The sequence below is a fragment of the Bufo bufo genome, chromosome 11, assembly GCF_905171765.1.
Source record: "Bufo bufo chromosome 11, aBufBuf1.1, whole genome shotgun sequence".
Taxonomy (NCBI): Eukaryota; Metazoa; Chordata; class Amphibia; order Anura; family Bufonidae; genus Bufo; species Bufo bufo.
Window position 1 is genome coordinate 25,900,578 of NC_053399.1, and position 22,277 is coordinate 25,922,854.

General features: G+C 42.6%; 1 protein-coding gene across 2 annotated transcripts in view; it reads right to left on the reverse strand.

Moving 5' to 3' along the window:
- The window catches only part of JAG2 (jagged canonical Notch ligand 2), a 71,455-nt gene that overhangs the window by 37,503 nt on the left and 11,675 nt on the right, over nt 1-22,277 (reverse strand). For both annotated transcript variants that reach the window (XM_040411236.1, XM_040411235.1), the window contains exons 3-4: nt 6,600-6,654; nt 403-657 (exon numbers count right to left, since the gene is read on the reverse strand). In XM_040411236.1, coding sequence (XP_040267170.1) covers nt 403-657; nt 6,600-6,654 — 310 coding nt within the window. The remainder of the gene's footprint in view (nt 1-402; nt 658-6,599; nt 6,655-22,277) is intronic.

Here is a 22,277-nt window from a genome sequence, read left to right on the forward strand (position 1 = left end):
CAATCTGATATTGATGGCCTGTACTTTAAGGCACCCATACACCTTTAATAGCTGTCAGGCCGAAACACCATCGCTCCAAACTCCCTGATGGACACACGCTCAGATGAGGAGACTACTGCCAAACACCTATGGCGGTGGCTTAGCTCACGGGAGAAGAAGAAGAAGAAGAAGAAGATGATCGGGCATTAAAATTCCACATGCCCAAATCATCTGTTGGAGGAGATCCCCATACACATTAAATGATCGGCCAGACCAACATACAATAGTTTAATGTATATGGGGGGAGGGGGTCTTTAATCTGTTATTTTGACATTAGCTTTCTTCTCAGATTGTTAACATGTCCCAAACCACCCCCCAAAAAAAAAAAAAATAATTATATATCACCAAAGCTTAGCGACTCACCTTGCTTGCAGTCCTCCCCCATCCAGCCGTCCATACAGGCTTTATTTCCATTGTGGTCACAGGTGTAATGACCGACAAAGTCATCCCTGGGGCGGCATAGCTTGTTACACATCACTCCATAGTAATTTTCGTCACATTTGACTCTAATTTTAACATCAAAGTGGGCAACGTGGCCGTTGAGAACCAAAGGTGTCCACTGGTCGTCAGGGTTGATGACTCCAGCATAGGGAATACGATCAATCAGGAGAGTTTCGTCTATGAGAGAGGAAAAAAAAATAAAAAAAGTTAACTAGGGAGTGCTCCTACGCTTGGCAACTGGATTAGATCATCGAACAAACTGCACAAGCTGAAATGAACCGCAACGAATGCCATGTGATGAGCTATCAATGGAAGAGGGCTGGGGTGAAGACCACACACAGATCTGATCTAGCTGGCATACATGTCTATCCTGCCCTCAGGCACTGCAAATAGGAGTCAACATTAGAATATAATCTCCCATATCGGCATCGGCTCTGGTATAGCAGGTCAACGCCATTCATGTGAATGGAGCCGACCCAAGGGCATACCTAGCGGGAGTACATGTGGCTGCTATGGGGCTCCTGAAGGAACCTGCATAGGTGTGTGGTCTTATCAAGTTTTGCAATAGAAAACATGGAAGACAATGTGCTTGAGTCATAAAAAGGTGAGGAGGCCACCAGGACCTCCTGTCCCTTGTGGTTGACATGGGAGTCAAGCATCTGCCTGAAAAGGGGAGAGAGATACAAAATCCCTAACCCCTTTAGGATAGACTTTACATAAACTTTTTGCTGAACAATTATGAAACATGGTAAAGCCTTAGTTCATCATCTTAGATCGTCCACTACATAAAGTGCAGAATTCATTTACTTCAATTTCTTTTTCTGGCTTTTTAACAGCATTTCCTAGTCAACAACATGAACAGGATACAGACTGTATACCTCATCCCTGCATTCTCAGACTGTTCCGTTTCCCACTTCCCCTATGCCCCCACCCCCCCACACCCCCCACACCCCCCGGGCAGCTACATCCATGATCAAGACCGTCAGAATCTCTAAAATCAAGGTTGCTTTCTGTATTCATAATTTTGTTGCCGCTTTGGCATACCGCTTTCCCCCCCCTTCCCCCCCGCTCCCAAAAAAATAAGATTAAAAAAAATACAAAAAAATTGGGTATACAGAATAAAAAGAGCAACACTAACTGAAGTCAATATAATCAGCAGCAAGAGCCAAAAATGTCTTGGCACTCACGAAGACAAACAGGATGTCAGCAGTCCATGCAAATGCAAGTGAACTTGTACTGAAGGACGCAACTAATAGGGTCTGTCTCATTCATGGACATAGGAAGGTCACAGGAGGGGGGGGGGGGGCGGGGCTGTCCACCAATAAGGACCTGCATCCTCTATGAGCTGGTGTACAGAGCCACTGATGAAACTGAACCATTTCTTGCATTACATGTATTTTGCAGGGCAAACATTTGGCTAGAAGCCGTTTCCCTTGCAAGAACAGCTCATTGCCTTGGGCTGGAGAAGCCGTACCAGGCTTCCATTCAAAAAGGAGACAACTTTATGAGCTATATTCAAGCGAGTACAGCCCGCATTCTGAAACAGGAATACCTTCTCAATTTCATAGTTACACCTGGTCTAGTTAATCCCTCTAGAATTTTAGAAGAGCCATAGACAAGTGGAGTCCTTACAGGTTCAGATCATTCATATGTGGAAGGGGTGGGCAACTTGAACCAACGCCTCTTTTCACAGGTTCTATGAAGGCTCTTCAAAAGAATGTCAGCCATAACCCAGTTGACTGTGGTGAACACTACCTTATGCATTTTCTGCAAAATTCTAGCTAACCCAGCCGACATAAGGAAGATCTCAGAAGAGATGTCCTCAGACGATTGGTCTGATGATACAACACAGGATACGACTACGTCCTTTACATTCCTCTCAACGCTCTACCCTTCTGACGACAGCAAGAGGCAATCACTTTCAGCCAGAGGAAATAAATACAGGAGGAAAAGGCTATAAAGCAGCAGCTAAAGGAATATCTAAAGATTATATATAGCCGGCAGCTAGGGTTACTCAGATACTCTGTACATAACGGGCTCTGTTTTTATTCCAGTTGATCTCTATTATGGTAACAAAATCTGAAGGGAATTTACAGGCGCGACAAATTGCACTTTGCTGCGTTACCACAATCTCCAATTTTCAGATCCATAAATAAACAGGACCTATATGCGACATCATTATACGAGAAACAGGTTAGGATTGGTAGGTTGACGTCTTGGTGTTTTGTTTTTAACCAAGACACTGGGGCTCTAGTCACGTCGGGAGCAGACAGACAATCTAATTGATAAAATAACATAGCAGACCGGTAATTTTGTTAAAAATGTGACTCTCAGATGAGACAGACTAAATTTGTACCGCTGTCTAATGTCTCCAGACCAATGCTTAAAGGGTTTCTGTCACCTGAAAAATGAGTATTAAGCTGGCTGACATTAGCTGTCAGCTGAACATAACTATATTAGTGCCATCTCACTGCCTAAAGCCTTTATTGAGAAAAACAAAAAACTTTTATAATATGCTAATTAGCCTCTGGGAGCAGGGGGGCGTTGCACCTGCTCCTAGAGGCTCCGTTTGCCCACCTCTTTTCATGCCCTTCTTCTCTTGATTGACAGGGCTAGCGCAGCACTGCTCTCCTCCCGCCAGCAGTGTAAATCTTGCGCAGTTTAGTATTCGGCGCAGGTGAAGTGAGGAAGCCAGCAGCCGCCGCCGAGCGTCCTTCCCTCACTGCGCCTGTGCCGAATACTGAACGGCGCGATATTTACACTGCATACACGGCCGGCGGGAGGAGAGCAGCGCTGTGTTGGCCCTGTCAATCAAGAGAAGAAGGGCGTGAAAAAGAGGTGGGCAAACTGAGCCGCTAGGGAGCAGGTGCAACGCCCCCCCTGCTCCCAGAGGCTAATTAGCATATTTTAAAAGTTCGCTTTTCTCAATAAATGCTTTAGGCAGTGAGATGGCACTAATATAGTTATGTTCAGCTGACATTAGCACATCGCTAATCTCAGCCAGCCTAATACCCATTTTTCAGGTGGCAGAAACCCTTTAACAAAACTCTACTGAAAGCATGGAACATGGAAAAAACTGGTGGAGAAAAGGTCCTATAGATCTCATCTGTACTCCAAGACCTGATTTCAAACAATATGCCAATCAATTCCATTCGGTGGGAGTCTGGAAGCATATCATATATCCTAAATGAAGGAAGGAGTCTTTGGAACCAATTCCAACTCATGAGCTACTGTCTGAAAAACCAACCAGGAAAAGGTTTTCATGACACAATGAGGAGCTGGTTGTTTAAGCATAGTCCTCTCAAAATTCATTCAAGGCTGTGCTCAGATTTATTTCAACATCTCTGGTGTTCTTATTGCCATGACCCACACCAAGGTAACCCTTATGAGGTGTCTGGTCTGTTAAAGCAGTGTTCCTCAACTCCAGTCCTCAAGGCCCACCTGGTGGTCATGTCTTCAGGATTTCCTTAGAATTGAGCAGGTGATAGTGTTAATGCATCAGGACTTACCACAGGTATTCATTCTGTGGGATATTCTCAAAAATCATGATCGGCCTTTGGGCCCTGAGGAGTGGAGTTGAGGAACACTGATAAAAGTTTTCACTGCTCATGTCACACTATGGAGGGCAACCAATGCACTACTTGAAAACCTTTCATAAGTAGGAGGAACATACCAAAAATAAAGAGGGCATTTACCAAGTTCATGAGGAAGGAGACTCATCTATAGTCAAATCTGATATTACAAGGCAGTCACGTCAACCATTTGCTAATGTATACATTTAACCAACAGTGGTACAAAGACATCTATGCATTCCACAGCAATGTTCCAGTGCACTTGCCAGTTATGGTGATTACAACAACCACATTCCTTATCTACGCCTATCCAAGAAGCTAAAACGATATGTATTTATCCACAGGAAGGTCCTATTCCACCTAACTAGGTATTGGAGCCAATACAGAAAGTGAAAACAGAACCATTGTACTCAACAAATGTCCATAATTATATCCTTGTAGACCTCCAGTTCCAAGAATGGTGTAGGAAAAAATTCCAAAAAGTTCTAAAGTACCGTACATTAGTTGTTAAGTTTTTTCATTTTTTTCTTGCTTAAATGAACACAAATCTAAATCTTAATTGGCCCAATAAACATGTGCAGCGGAACAGAACAGGATTTAGTGTCCTTGTTGGCCCCAACGCATTCATGGATGAACGTTGGAAAGATGCATCATGTTAGATGGACAGAGGCTCTGGTCATTTTAAAACCTTTGAAAAAGAAAGGTCAATTCCGTAAATAAAAATGGCCGCTGCCTTGCCACAAATGCAGAATACATTTTGACAACGTGGGGTGCAGAACACCCAAAAACCATAGTTACTCAAACCCTATTCTTCTGGCTGACTAGCTAACAAACCACTCAAAAACAGATAAAAGGCAAAACAAAAAGTCAAAAAACAAAACAAAAAACACACACACACACACACACACACACACACACACACACTACAAGAGGACTGTTCACAGCAAACACTGGCAGGTGCACTATTCCCATGGAGGGCAACAAGCCGACTTAGTTACAAAGAGCAATTTGGAACAGAAAGACGTTACATTACAATGTGATCACCATTAGGGCAGACACAGGGTAAGGCTGGAATCACACTTGTAGTTTTTGATGCAGTTTTAAGAACCAAAAGACATAAGTGGATTCAAAGGGAGTAGAAAATAGAAAAAAGAAGACCTTTTAAGTCTTCGTCCTGCTACTGTAAACCACTTTTGGCTTTGGTTCAAAAAACTGCATCAAAAACTACAAGTGTGATTCCAGCCTTACCCTCCGCTGGTATCCAATCCCATTTTGTGAAGGTAAGATCTCATATATACAATCATCTAAACAAGCTTTTATCCTAGAACAAGGCTGCAGAGGGCAAGCAGCTGTTATACACTGTATATTGTATGCACATTGGTTCTGAAATGTATTTCGGTGAAAGAAAGGGCATTTAAAAAAGGAATTGTTTGGGTTCCAGATAGTTCAGTCTCCCGCCGATGTTTTATGCTGGCCGCTGCCGAGAACAGCTGATCAGTAGGGGTCCAAAGTGTTGGACCTGCATCGATCTAATGGCCTATCCTGAAGATAGGTCATTAATGTCTAGAACCGGACAACCCCTTGGGGGTTGTCCCATTATAACCATCTCCTCCCACCCCAAAATCACAAAAAAACCTTTAAGCTGTGGGAAAAGCAAAAAGGGTAACATAAGGCAGTCACATGAAAGTAGGTCTTGTGTAAGGTCATCAGTCCTTTGACAAGCAACAGTTTGTGAAACTTTTTGAATCCAAATAACAGTGTCTACATCATGGCGAAGGAGACATTGTGCACATCACAGTCCAAACGCTAACCAGCAGGAGCTGAGTGCCGGGTGAGGGCAACCCCAATGAATGAGTCGCTGCAACGAAGCAATGAAACAAAAGGCCAGTCGCTGCAGAAAGGCCAAAAGGTTTTTGACTTTTATTAGTGATAACAGCAATTGTAATAAGGAGTCTAACAAGAAGCAGCCACATTATAGATAATGATTACACCACGCAGCCAAATAGCAACTACATTTTCAAAATATATTTCCCACTTGGTTTCAAAATACCTACAAATGAAATGACAGCAAGCCAGCTTCACACACTGTTACAAGTTAATCATTAGTGTCGTCCCCAGAGATCTTGTTAGCGGCGCCTGTGCTATAAGCTTGGGAGAGGTGCTTTGGCACCCGGTACTGTCATTACAGTAATACCAGGTTTGTAAAAATTACACTTTACAACGAGAATCAAAACCAACAGTACCAAATATTTGGGCAAAGAGATATTCGATTTACGATAGATGGCCAGGAAGAAGCAGTATGAAAAATGAGAGATGTACATAGGAAAGAGACAGAAAAAGAAAAAGAAAAAAAAAAAAAAAAAAGGGAGGATATAAAAGACAAAGTAAGAAAACACAAAAAGATAAAAAGAAGGATAAAGGGGAGAGAATGAAGAAGAAAAAAAAAAAAAAAAAAGGGAATTAAAAAAAAAAACTAAATTAGATCGAAAAGACAAATAGACCTTTTCCCATCATACAGTTACACATACATTGTGATGAGATACTTACCAACTTTGGTGTCATTATCCCAGTCCCAAGCCTCCAAAATTAATGTGAAAGACCTCTGAAAAGAAGAAAAATATGAGGATTATTAAATGGTGGTCACAAATATTAAAAAACAAACAAAAAAGCTACCACAAGTAAGTCTGCTTCACCTACAAACCTAAAACATAATAGTAAGCTACTGTATAAAGCACAATAGAATAAAAGCATAGAAATGTATATCTAAACGCAGAACACCCCATTAATTACCATTGCACTTTTTCACTATAAACTGCAAAACAAGTGATTTCTCTTACTGTTTTGTGAGGGGTACTCGGGGGGCCATGTTGCAGCAATGTTACAGTCAGAGGAAGGGCCCAAAAACAGAGGATCTGAATGTCAAACTGGCAGCTTTGATGCTGCCAGTCTATAAGGACAATGCGCCGTGTTTTGGGGAGCCTTGTTGCTGCAACAAAATGTCTAATGAGGCTCTAGCCTTATAAGTAATAATTGCTGGGTTTGTCATGTTTCAGATGGTGTTTACTGGAAGAATAAAGACAGCCAAAGACACAAAAAAGACAGGCCTAGATCAATGCAACTTGTATTACAGCCTTCTCTAAAAGTGTGACTTGCATTTCAGTCAAGGTCTTCTAAGGCTACTTTCACACTTGCGGCAGAGTGATCCGGCAAAACGTATGCCAACTGATGGCATTTGTAAGACTGATCAGCATCCTGATCAGTCTAAAAAAAAAACGCCTGATCAGTCATAAAAATGCATTGAAATTCCGGATCAGTCTTTCCGGTGTCATCCAGCAAAACGGATGCAGCATTTATTTCGTTCACCTTTTTTTCGGTCTGCACATGCGCAGACCGGAAGGAAGGATCCGGCATTCCGGTATTTTGAACACATACATTCCTATGAAAAAAAATGCCAGATCCGGCATTCAGGCAAGTCTTCAGTTTTTTGGGCCGAAGATAAAACCGTAGCATGCTGCGGTTTTATCTTTTGCCTGATCAGTCAAAATGACTGAACTGAAGACATACTGAACGGATTGCTCTCCATTCAGAATGCATGGGGATGAAACTGATCAGTTCTTTTCCGGTATAGAGCCCCTAGGACGGTACTCTATGCCGGAAAAGAAAAACGCTCTTGTGAAAGTACCCTAATGCAAATTCCGATTCCTACATGGACAAGCGTCAGCATCTCCAATATATAGCCTACATGAACTTGACGTTACGAATGGGAAGCCATGCCCAATTTAGAACCAACCACGTACACAATTGAAAGCCGCCTCTGCAAAGGTGTTAAATTCTCATCTAACAATGCATCATTCATGAATCCAAGTTGTAGTGGGAGGATTGACAGTTCTGCATTTGCAAAAACAATGTAGAGGGTGAAAAATAAAACATGGGACTAATACTGTTCCAAGGAATCCTAACACATTCAACAAGGCAAATTGTGAAAGGAGACAAAAATTTCACCAGACTTTCCAGGAAAGATTAAGACGGCTGCTCCTCTGCTACAAGTCTTCTAAACATTAGACATATTAAAATTACCAATAAAAAAAAATATATAAAAAAATAAGCCTTTATCACTATTTTTGAGACCTGTATAAAATGGGAGTAGAAGATCATTTCTTGTGAATACATAATCCTAGAGACCATGCAAGGGAAAAAGTGGGTCCAAAGAAAAATTACACACCAAAAGAGGTTGTGGTACGTAGAACGCTCCTTCCCTACAGATGGGCAACATTTATGGAGCTCATCCGAGAAAATACACTGCATTATTGGCTTACAAATGTAAAAAAAAAAAAATAAAACACACACACACACACACACACACACACACACACACACACACACACACTCCCAAAAGTGCTATTGGAAACTGTGAAGACGATCCAAAAGGAGGCACAATATTCAATTGCCTGCTCAATAAGTAACGCAAAAACAGCTACATTATATACTACACATCTAGGAAATGGCTATATAAAAAAAGGACACAAATTTTGGACCATATTTGAATACTGCCAAAGATGACAAGGATAGGCCCCATCAATAATAATAAAAAAAAATATATATGTGTGTGTGTGTGTGTGTATATATATTATATATACACACACACACAAAAATGGATGAAAATCTAAAATATGTAACCACATGTACCACCAGCAGTGGTTTTCTTGGACAGGTCAGATTTTGCACATGCATATAATACAATGTATGTACTCTCTACATATTGTACTGTACACCATACTGTGTGGTTAAACATGTGCCCTGATGTCTGTCTACATCCAGATAGCTCAGATATTCATCATCACAACTGGATAATTCTCTAAATTCACAAGAGAAAAAGGCAAGGAGCAGAACTTGACAACTGTGTCTGCTGCAGCTGTGCTTCCACCACGACACCATATCCCAATCTTCCGCCGGCTGTGGGGCCGGTCGATATTTCAAAACCTGCAGTTGCTTCTCTACTTACAGGTAACTCAAGTGTTGACACAATGAAATGGAGTCTTCTGAAATGTATTTTTTAGCTTTGTACAGTGGGGACAAAATAGTTGGCAAGAGGAAAATTGTGGGCAAACCTGACAGTAATCCCTTCAAGTATAAGCTTGACTGAAACCTCTCTGTGGAGTAAATGAAGTGTGACCAGGTCTAACTCTGAATGCTTGTGGTTTCCTCAATGTGTGCCTTGTACCTCACTGGTGGCTTAAAAACTGAATGATCCTACTTGGGCAACCAAGGGTAAATAGATCTGGTCTACACAGAAAAAAAAAGTTGTCTGGAAGTGGTCACCAAGGTGGTAGTTTGGCTCCAATTTAATATGCATTTGCCTCATTTCACACTTCTACTGAGATGGCAAAAACCTATGATCATAAGAACAGAGCAATATGATCATAGGTTTTTGCCATGATCTGTACAACAGAGACTAGGAGGCTGTGGTCTTCAACTACAACATGCAGCATGTTATTGATAGGTATACAGTCATTTCGCATCAACAAGTTGACCCAACACATTGTATTTACCCTTGGTTGCCTAAGTAGGCTCTTGTGTGTCTACTTCCAGCCAACTTGATTTAATTTAGACTACAGATATTTACCCTTGGTTGCCCAAGTCAAATTTGGGGAAACAGAAATACATCAAGTCTAGTTTTATTTCATGACTGAGGTCTTGGGCAGTACCAATTACAATCTGTATCAATAAAATAACAGTACATAAGAGTCGAAGAGAATTAATGAAAGTGTGTTTTACGGAGCCAGATCCTTAGTATCCCCTGTTGAAAAAGAGTTTAACATCTCAGTCTTGATAAATCACAGCAACTGAAGGCAGACAGTCCTAGAAGACTGCCTTGGAACCCAAATTTTGGGTTTGGGTCCTTTTGACACCAGAAAAATTAAGCTGGCTCATGGAGTGGTTTATCTGGCTTCTAAGGTCTTCGGTATTTTTCCCACTCCTGAGTAAAAGTTCAATTTACATGAGAGTTTCCATCTTTAAAGCCTGTGCAACTATTTGTCTAAAAGGGCAATAAAGATGTTGAAACGGAAAGAAGGGAATTGGCAAACTGTCTTCAATCACATACACAGCAGTTCAATGCCATGTACTAAACTAAAAGCAGCCCTCAGAAACATTTGTTAGAGATGAGCAAAGCCTTGAATCTGATCCTTCAATTCATATTGATTTGGCAATTATCCTCCTCTTTCAGCGCCATGTGCCCTAATGGTCTGCAAGCTGGTGAAGCTGAAAATATAATACACTAAAAAGACCAAAATCACAACGTTCATAGATTACAAGGACAGAGTGTACACCAAGTTACAAAATATGTACAGGTCTAAGATGCTGAATGAAAAATAATGGACCACTTCTGAAAAAGAAGTAGTTGCACTTTTGACTTCATTGGAGCCCACTTTTAAAAGGTAAAAGCATTTGTGCTCTATACGTAGGGCACCCGTCAGCGGAAAGTCTGAAATGCTGTCAAGTTTGTAAATGAAAAAACGGTGTGCCCACATACAAGACACATGGCATGTAATCTCCCAACGGAGTATCGCAAAATATATATATTTTTTAAAGCAGATCTTATCACGCCATACATTTCAGGATGCGTTAAGTCTAGAGGAAAGGTAAGGAAGGAGACCTCCGAGAAAGCATTAGGTACATTTTAACAACAAACATTTTAGCTGACCGTCATGACACACCGTCATTAGCTGGAAAGTTGGCATTGAGTGAAAATGTTCAAACATCCAGACGAAAGATCTTTTGTAAGGACGATCTTTTCTAGAAAGTACTCCCAGAAAGATTGTTCATCATTTGCCTGGTGTCACTGAGCATGTACGGCCAGTTTGAACAACCGATTTGGCAAACCAGTAGACACTAGAAGTATAACCCAAAATGTTGGGAAGAAGAAAAAAAAAAAAAAAAAAAAGGAAGAAGTTCTAGGTGTCTTAGTTCGCGGGCTCTAGGATTGAACTGCCCAAATTCTCTATGGAATACAGTGATCCCTCAAGATACAATGGTCTTTCCTGGGCCATTGTAAGGCTACTTTCACACCTGCGTTAGGTGCGGATCCGTCTGGTATCTGCACAGACGGATCCGCACCTATAATGCAAACGCTTAGATCCGTTCAGAACGGATCCGTTTGCATTACCATGATAATGCAAACGGATCCGTTTTGACTTTACATTGAAAGTCAATGGGGGACGGATCCGTTTGAAGATTGAGCCATATTGTGTCAACTTCAAACGGATCCGTCCCCATTGACTTACATTGTAAGTCTGGACGGATCCGCTTGCCTCCGCACGGCCAGGTGGACACCCGAACGCTGCAAGCTGCGTTCAGGTATCCGCCTGCTGAGCGGAGCGGAGGACAAACGGTGCCAGACTGATGCATTCTGAGCGGATCCGCATCCATTCAGAATGCATTAGGGCTGGACGGATGCGTTCGGGGCCGCTTGTGAGCCCCTTCAAACGGAACTCACAAGCGGAGCCCCGAACGCTAGTGTGAAAGTAGCCTAAGCTGAAACTAGACTGAAGATAAAATGTCTCAGACTCAGATCCAACCAATCTACATGACCATTTACTGGTAAAAGATTTTTATAGGCTGTCTACTAGCTCCTCTGGAGGTACTACATATTCTGTACTGCCCCCTGTCTGTGCCAGGATGAGCTGCAGCTTCATTTTACTTTTCTGGTACATGCATGCACTGTGCAAGACCATGAAGAAACTACTGCCCTGCTCCAGCATCTATTCCTGTCTGTTTTATGTAAGGACCTGCTTTGTGCGTCTTGGGATATCTACTTATTTTTCTTAAAAAACTTTACTTTTTCCTATCTAGGGTTGACATTTTGGGTTTTGGAATCAATTACTGGTTTTCTATAGAGTTATAATGGTTTCAACAAAAGCAGACTAGGAATTTAAAGTGGCCCTGGGAAAAAAAAAAAAATATTTAAGTGGTGCTATGCTGTAAGTGAGCGCAAACTGACAGAAGGTGGGGCCAACTGAAGTAGGCAGGGGCAGTGTATTGTACTACACTATGGTATATGATTCTGCAACATAACCAGAATAGCAAAGTGCAGCACAAAATACTGCCCCAGCAGAATCAAATATCACAATGCAGCATAATATACTGCCCCATCAGAACCAAATACCACAGTGCATAACAATATACCACCGCAGCAGAACCAAATGCCACAGTGCAGCACAATATACCACACCCGCAGAGCCAAATGCCACAGTGCAGCACAATATACTGCCCCATCAGAACCAAATACCACAGTGCATAACAATATACCACCGCAGCAGAACCAAATGCCACAGTGCAGCACAATATACCACACCCGCAGAGCCAAATGCCACAGTGCAGCACAATATACTGCCCCAGCAGAACCAAATACCACAATATACTGTCCCAGCAGACCTTCTCAGGATGGCGCCAGATCAGATTATGTACCGGGCGAGTGGGCCCACTGGGAATTCTCCCTGTTGGGTCTATGGCCAGTCCGCCCCCGGTGAAAACAGCCCCTATACTTGCAAATTTTTGTGACCCCAATATAGGTCAGATAAAAAATAAATCCTAAGGGGTCGAAGACCCTACAATCTATATAAAAGGTCATGTCATAGAGGGCAATGAGGACAGGTGCCCTACATAACAGAACTATTGCAATTCATTCATATTCCTTCCACGAGTACAACCTTTCTGACCGTCCAAGGATCAGTAAATCATCTTTTTATAGCCGGTCAAGTTGTAGTGGCAAGTACATAGTGACATGATGCAAGAGATCCATCCCAACGTATAAGCACCCTGCACCCCCATGTCCCATTATCTTAGTCCCTCTTTGCATTAGGATTAGGATCATTGAAACGTCTCATTTTGCTGATGCGGATATTTCAGCCCATCATATAGGTCAGGCATAATTTCTTTTCGCCTGCAAGGAAGCAGCATCACAGAGCGGAGAATAAAAGGCACGGCAGAACAGCGCTCCGTCTCAAGGTTAAATTGTCATTCCTACTGGTATGCGTTTCCTCGCTCTAGTTTCTAACAGCTTGCAGTCTCCAGTGTAGTTGGATCCCACCAGTATCAAATAACATTGCTTATTCCTGGCAACCTTTAGAAGAAAATGACGCTTTCATGTCATACATTCACAGGGTCCCTTTGATTGCTTCACTTCAAGTCTTTCGGCTTATTTACACATCCCTAAATTAAAAGGGGAGGGGGGGGGGGAAACAGGGTCAGCGAGTTAACTAACCTTATTAGGAGCAGGTTAATGTATAATGAGCTATTAATTATACAGTCTCACAGATCTGTAAGCAGTCGCTGGGGAGTAGACACAAGTGGGGTCTGCAGCTCGCCAACATGTGTTATATTTGGTGGTCCACCAATAGTCAACCCCCCCCCCCCCCCCTGCCAATACTCAAGACATTTAAATAAAATGTAAAAAACAAAAACTGAAATTGGAGATAGATGGCAGCCCCTGGGACAAAGGTTTTCCGAACCCTCCATAAAACAGCCGAGCATGCACTCTGGGGTAAGTCAATAAAGGTCCTGGTAGACCACCCTAATCTTCACAACAAAAAATGGATTGGACAGTAAAAATCCAACATGTCCAATCCTTACCTCCTCATACATTATCTCTTGGGGGAAAGTCACATACACATTAAATGTCATCTTTGGGGAAACCTGGCAGTAAGTGATCTATTTTGCTGCAGCACCACCACAGGAGAAATTAGGCATTACACTGTGCCCAATCATATCAATGGGCTGTCTGTGCAATTCAGGACATGACAGGTTCTCCAGAGAAAGAGACTCTCGTTGTCACTGGTCTCTACTCTGTCCAAGGGATGAAGATCTTGAACAGAGGACCCACCCCAATTAAGGGCTCAAGAGCGTGTGCCTGTATTGCGGCCTGCAAACGGGTCCACGATATACCAGCTGTGTGCACTCTGTATCATGGATGCGGACCCATTGAGTTGAATGGGTCCGCAATCCGCAAGATACCGAGCGGTGCACAGATCGGAAGCCCACAGAACCACTACAAAGTGCTTCCGTGGGAATTCGGCCTGCGCTTCCGCACTGCCAAAGAAACAGAAACATGTTCTATTTTTTGCGGTGGGGAACGTATCTCGCAGGTCGTGAATAGGTCTGCATCCGCCAATGGCGTGCACTTGGCCGATGTCCGTGTATTGCGGACCACTATTTTTCTGTTTGCGGCACGGAGCACACACACACACACACACGTGCATAAACCCCAACTCTGAATTATCTAATAGGGTGTATAAAAAAAAATTTTCTTGACTGTACAACCTCATCAGAAACCGCTTGCTATAGGTCAATAGTCAGAAACTTAAGACTCTTGGGTCCCAAAGCATAATCTGTAACTGGGCCCCTACCTACCAGGCACCATTTATAATACCGAGGTTTTCTTAAAAGGTTGGGGGTTGAGTTCAACTGCTACCTTTGTCGCATCCCCTATTGTTACAAACCTAAACATCTGCATTTTCGCACCATGCGTCCCCAGTTACTTTTGCAGCGCAGCGAGACAAGAGTACATAAAATGAACCGTCACCTCCTAGCACGGCACCACAGGACATAAAGTGCATCTCGCGGGTTGAATCAATATTTATGAGAACACGGCGTATCAATTCGTGGCGGTATTATCTGGAGGACTGTTTTATTGTCACTGCTTGCTCGGCATGCATAAATATTTCACACGTCTCCTTGGGTTGATTAAGGTTACATCTTACAGCAGATTGCAGACATGTTAGAATAGCTCCAAGAGGAATGCACTGAGAACATAAGAAGGTTTCAAGACATATAAAAGAGCTTTTTTTCACATAAAATACTTCACCAGTAAATACAGGTCGCTCGGCATTACGGTTCTTCCAGGGGCACGTCACTTAGCATGCCTAGACTGCTGAATGGTATATTTGCCTACGAATGTATAAATGAAACAAGGCTGATTTGCCTTTTTAGAAGACATCTACCTAAGGCCTCTTACACACAATCATTTCTCCCTCCCCATTTACGGGCCGTTTTTTGCATTCCATATACGGAACCATTCATTTCAATGGAATGTACTCCGTATGCATTCCGTTTAGTTAAAAGATGGGACATTTATTCTATTATTGCCCGCAAATCACGTTCCGTGGCTCCATTCAAGTCAACGGGTCTGCAAAAAAAAATAAAAAATAAAAATAAAAAAAAAAGGGAACACATACGGAAATGTATCCATTCCATTTTTGCGGAACCATCTATTGAAAATTTTATGCCCAGTCCAATTTTTTCTATGTAATTACTGTACACGCCATACAGAAAAATGGAACAGAAACATAACGGGACAACGGATCTGTGAAAAATGGACCGCAAAACACTAAAAAAGCCATACGGTCGAGTGAAAGAGGCCTAAGGTTTAGGCGAGCGGTAATCAATCCGACAAACGGAGGGGAGGTATAAAATACATAAAATAGATCTACAATTAAAAAGTTTTGGAAATTATAAAAAAAAAATATAATAATAATAATAATAAACACGTGCACCTAGAAGAGAGGAGCTTTATGGTGGGAAAGGTAGTCTAACTCCAGGAGTGTCAAGTCCTTATTGTCCTATATGAATTTTCCATCATCACTGATCTAGGGAGCTTGACTATTCGGGAGATTGGGAAAGCTTGACACCTAGACTTTTTGTAAGCCAATATAATGGACATGGCTGCCGTGAAATCTTCCACAAGGGTCATCACAAAGTCTTCCTATTCTCCTTTAAAGCGCTCCTTTAAGAAATGGAATATACAGTACCCGGGAAACAAAGAGATCCCATACCTGGTGTCCTCCTTCTCAGCTGCACATCCGCTAATTTTAGGGCTTCTCTTCTGATATCCAATATGGCCACATCGCTTCTCAGAATACCTGATGCATATTGTGCATTCGAAAGACTTTTTAGCAGTGTTGGACAATCCAAGTGCTGAGCTGGACAAACAGGAAGTGTCTCGAGTCTACATCAGGTAGTCGGAATATCGTTGTGGCCATACTGGTTGGCAGAAGAGGAGCCAGGAAAATGGTGGATCTGCAATTGAAAACGAAGTCACCATGCAAGTTTTTTTTTTTTTTGCGCGGTCCTTAAATGTGAACTTTTTGTTGAACCAGAGGGTCACTTTTAGGGTCCATTCACACGTCCGTTGTCGCTTTCCTGATCTGTTCCGTTTTTTGCAGAACAGATCTGGACCAGATCTGGACCAGATCTGGACCAATTCATTTTCAATGGGTACTGAAAAAAAATCTGACATTGAGCTGTCCGTTTTTTTTTCAGGACCCATTGAAAATGAATGGGTCCAGATCTGGTCCAGATCTGTTCCGCAAAAAACGGAACAGATCAGGAAAGAAACAACGGACGTGTGAATGGACCCTTAGTCTGCCAAAGCCCATACGCTTTAGGTCTGCTAATAAAAACATGTCATGGGGATGATGAAATGCAAGCTAATTGAAGAAGATCACTCTACAATAGACCAGGGTTGGTTGGTCCTTCATCACGGAAACAAAAAGGAAGAGTTACCCAGGAGGCCTTTGCGATCTCACATCTGGTGCAGCGTATGGAGGTTATATACATTCTGCAAACATACAGAAGATGGCACGCAACACATCAAGCTCAGACTGTCACACATTTTCCTATGCCTTTTATCATCATTTCCTTAAATCTATTGGCTGCTGGTAAAAAAAAAATATATATATATTTATTTCGCACAAAAGAGAAATCCCTGCATGAACTCTGAAATACAGTAGTGAACGTATTATGTTTGGCTCACCTACCTGACCTCACATTAACTTGCCTGTGCAAAAATAGGACTACAGCGCTGGCACGCCACGACTGAAGAATCGTTTCGCAATTTCTGAACAAGATACAACTTATCACCAAGGAACATGAAGACCTTGTGCAAAAGGTTTAGGGGGTCATATGCATAAAAAACAAAACAAAATAAAATAAAAAATAATTACTGAACAACATGTGTGCCGTGACATTTAGATAAAGAATACAGGGTATAATGGGAAAGGATCTCGAATCAGATTTGCACTGCTATGTCCTATAAATAACTACGTCTTAGCGCGTGCAAGCCAGAGCGGCACCAATCCAAACCCAGGCCTATAAACACCGGCGAGCTGCAAAACACTTCTGTGCACTCAGTTATATGGATGACATTCCTACGTCATGCAATGGTCAGGAAAGTTGTAACAGGAGACCGTAGACACGTAAAGAACACCAACCGTAATATTCGAGGCTACAAGAAAAAGTGAACTTTCAAACATATCAAAAAGTGAGTCAAATCAAGCAACTTGAAGTCTTCAGATCACTCTGACCTCTGCTTAGCATGTCCACCAAGAAAAAGCTCCCAACGCTGCACAGGTAACCTTTTGGCCAGTACACAGCAAAATTAAAGGTAAGATACCGTAGCAGACCAGTATACATTCTTAAAAGTATAAAACGCTCTATATATACACGGGTTGCTTAAAATGGGAGCCCATGGGTAATATCTGCCAATATAAAGGCATCTGTCACTGGCCTCTACTGGAGGTGTACGTTGGGAGCTTTTCCCAGTGTATTCGTCAAATGGAGTCCATTAACGTAGGGCCTTAAAAGCATTAGAATTGTAGCGGTCTAGAACCCAATAGGCAACATCTAAAATAGTGAAGCCACCAGATGGCATGGTGTTCTCGACGTCGGGTGGAGAAAAACAAGACATCGAGAATTAAAGCAACTATGGTAAGCATCGAAACAGTCTACAAGACTAGGCAGAAGGTGCCACTGAACCTGGAGGAAGGGGGCTACCACCCTAAAGTTTCTTGCATCGCCCTTGCTGTTGGATGGGAAAGGGAAGATGCAAAGTACTACTTGCTTGCTCCAATTGCTTGGACCCAAGCCCCTTCTGGAAAATTATGGCAGTCAACACACCACAAATGTGGCTTCAAAGAAGATCTCTGAGCTCTTTTAAAACAATGGTGCGGAAGTTGGTCTCATAAGAATATATACACACGACACAGGACTGCAAGACTTCCCAGCACATGCACCATTTGCGTCACATTTAATAACCCTGTTCTAAAGATACCACATTTTGCATATGGAGGTTGCAAAAAAAAAAAAAAAAGCTGCGGCAACAATAAAGATCATTGTGCTCCATTCCTGAGAAGTCAGTATGCAGTGCAATATTTTACCCTTCTGAGTCATCAGAAGCTTTGGCCAAAGAACTGCATGGTAACACATGTGGGTACGGTGCAGCTGCTGTCCGAGGGTCTGGGAGAGAAGCCAGCACACGAGCGCCTCATATTTGAAGCAGACAATGTAAATTATGAGGATTGAAGCTTTCTTGCAGCTGATCTGCTTTCCATCAACATGCTGTGTGTAGAGCTTTACTTGCGAGATTACATACTGCAGAGCAGCCTCGTAAATGACTTGCGAAGGAGAAAGAAGTTCATGGAGAAGACTGGGTGTCTTCAAAAAAAGGCTCAGACATTTAGTTTATGATTAGAGGTTGAGTTAGGGTTAGCAACCCATCAGAAGATCGGTACTTGATATTGGTTAAAGTTTTCATTGCTCTAAGAGTAAATTTCTTCGAGCAATAAGACATCAATGAAAAGAATTCAAAAAGTTTTAAGTCATTACAATTTTTGGGCATGTTGACAACATGATTCCCAAACTCTGTCCAGCCCTGATATATCCAATACTGCGGACTGTGCAACAGGAACAATCTAGGATAAATTTCAGGTTTAACTTTTTGGTCAATAACATTTTCAGGCATGTCCACCAACTGATTGAATCCTTTACATTCAGAAAATAAACTGACACAGAATACAACTCTACACCGCTATACGTTTCTATTGTTCTTCTCGGTTAGAGGAGCATAACAACAAAAATAACTGAAGTGTCGAATCCGGCACAGAACCGAGAAGAACGGTGCTGAACAGACTCCATACATTCGGTTTCCATTTGTGAACCTGCTTTTTTTTTTGTTTGTTTGTTTTTTAAACCAGACAAAAAAGTCCTGCATGCATGACTTTTCTGTCCAGACTTTTTGACGGAATCTGTGATGGAGGGCCAGAACGGAGCTTCCAACGCAGATGTTAACGAGCCCTTAATCAAGATTTTAGCTTTTTTTTTTTCAAGTCGTGAATAGGTTTCCTATCCTATAGATGGACAGGACTTTGCTGAATTTAGTTAAATCGGGTCATTCCAGGAGTGGGCCTAACTTTTAGAGGCATCACATTGTTTTGTAAAAGAAATCAGAAAACCCCAAAAAGACAAAATCAGCAAATGTCAAGCAGTAAAAGCTACCTGGTTCCATCCTCCTATCTGTGTACTCTCTGCTGCATAAAAATGTCATTGACAGGGTACAAATTTATGTTCAAATGTTATTAATCCATAGGCAAAACTGCAAGAAGTAATTCCTGGAAATCATGACCAATGCAACACAGTTCTACTTACTGTATGTGCTACAAAAATGAAGATCATAGTCACACATGGACACCAGATATTTAAGGACTTTAATTAAGGTCTGAAAATTCCAAGTTCACGAGGCAGTCCACCCTGGAAGCTTGCCAGACATTACAGGAGCCAGCAGAACCTGTGGAGAAATCCACATTCAACTGCTCCCTGCCTCTCTTCACTGGACTTACAGTCGTGTACAGAAATGATAGATGGGGGTCACATGCACTGCTGCAGCCAAAGAATGGCCTCAGTGGCGACAAGTGCATTCATGGGGTGGCCCTTTTTGACTCTCTCTTTGGGTCAGATGACTTGTCATATGTAGCTTTTCCACCCTTTGCACTCCTTTTAGTATTTGGTGTGCCCCCTGTCTCTTTAAACTCATGTAAGTGCCAAAACAGCACATTACTGCTGGGTTAAGTGCCGCTTAGGCACATGTCACTGGGGAAAGTCATTGGCTGCAGAGGCACGTTACCCCATGCAGAAACGGACAGCGGAGGACCAGAAAAGGGGGCGGCAGGGAGCAGGTATGTATGACTTGTCCATGGGTACTGCAGGCTGAAGGCAAATAAAAAATAAAATAAAAATACATATGGAAAACACCTGCTACTGATCAGCTGTATTCAGTGGGGGAAACGGATAGTGGCATGTGTTGAATTCCCCTACAGCGCACCCGCAGGGGAAATTAAGAATTACACAGGTCCTATTGAACTCAACAGGCTTTATTGTAGGACACTAGGCACTGCAGGGCACGAAAATCTCCGACAGCTCTCTGCTGTAACAGATAGGGACCCTGAATAGGCGACCAACGCTAAATACCGTAGAAGTCCTTCCAAATGGGTTTTTAGAAGCAAACAAACTACAAATATCCTGGCATTTAGGAACGGATCCGTAGCACTTTCACTACTACACAGGAAAACAAAGTCAGCAGTGGTTAAAATGGGACTGGACGAGCTGTATCCTTGAGCGCATGAGAAATGCCAGGCCTTAGGTATGTGGAGACGAAAATCTGCACCACATATATAACGCTGCACACGTCACACGAGACACGGCTGTGTTGATTGTAAATGCCTTGTGTATACGGTACATGCTTACGGTTCACACAATTACAAGTCTTTCAGTCATCCTCTTCTGTCAAGTGATTTCAAATATTGTGCAGTGCATATCGGTTTCAAGGAGAGCTGGCCGACAACCAGTATGGTTGCTCATTGTGGGTTCCACCGACTTTTTTTCTAGGCGGATTCGCAATTAAGGGAGGACAGGGGGACGTCCAGTATCACTGCACAATTATATGTACACACATGGCATGGGGGTGCGGTAAGAGAACATAAAATTCTTCATATGTTCACATTTGCATTGAAGGCTCCGTTGCAAATTCAGTCAACATGATCAGCATCCCAAACGGAACCCTAATGGACCCCATTACAGTCAGTGCAGTCTGGTTGGCTCCATTCTGTGCCGAATCCATCACTTCTGTTATTTTTGTTGTTCTGAGCCTCTAACGGAGCAAAACAATGGAAATTGCTAATGCTGGTGTGAAGTCAGACCAAAACCTCATGCACACGAACGTATTTTCTTTCAATGTCAGTTTTTTTTTGCAGACCGTATACAGAACCAATTTCAATGGGTTTGCAAAAAAAAATAATTTAAATTAAGTTACTCCGTGTGCACTCCGTTTTCGTAGGTCCATATTTCCGTTCCACAAAAAAAGTAGAACAGGTCCTATTATTGTCCGCATTACGGACAATGATAGGACTGTTCTATTAGGGGCCAGCTATTCCGTAAAATACGGAATGCACACAGACATTATCCGCATTTTTTGCGGACCGCAAAATACATACGGTCGTGTGCATGAGGCCTAACAATGTGGATATAGGCAAGTTTCACACTAGTGTTCAGAGATCTAGCAGGCTGTTCCGGCAGAAAATGGCCCCCTGGCTCCGACACTGCCGGCCGCTGCATGAAAGACTGCCGAACCTATTATAATGGGGACCAGAGGAGATCTGTCCGTAAATACGCTGAGAATCGGCTGGACAAATACTACTGTGTGCAGCGATTTTTCTCTGGCCAATTGCTGATATTCCATGCCAGAACAGCCTGCCGGATGTCCGTGACGTTAGTGAGAAACTAGCCTTACATGTTATTGAGGGTTTGTGTAAAGCCGAGAGACGCTTGGTATCCAACCTACCATGCTCAAGATAAAAGGACTTTCTTAAAAGGGGTTGTCCGGCTGGACAATCTTCAGGATCAATGTGCAATAAAGATGCTTTGCCACCCTCTAGTTCTCCTGCCTGGCCTTTATTTACCTGGCTGCAGCAGCGATGCCACATTGACAACATATGACTGCTGTTGCCAATAATTGTCCTCTACGAGTGCACCACTGAGGCCAGCGATTGGCTGCAGCATTCACATGTTGTCGACTTGACCTCGCCACTGCAGATGAGTAAACAGAGCCCGGCAGCAGTAGATTTGTCATAATAGTCTACAATTACCAGTTCTTTATCACCGCCTGATCCCAAGGGTTGTCCGGTTTCCTCTTGAAACTAAACTACCCCTTTAGGCCTCATGCACACGACCGTTGTGTGCATCCGTGTCCGTTGTTTCGTTCTCCGTGATTTTCTGCGGACCCATTGACTTTCAATGGGTCCGTGGAAAACTCGGAAAATGCACCGTTTGTCATCCGCGTCCGTGATCCATGTTTCCAGTCCGTCAAAAAAATATGACCTGTCCTATTTTTTTGACAGACAA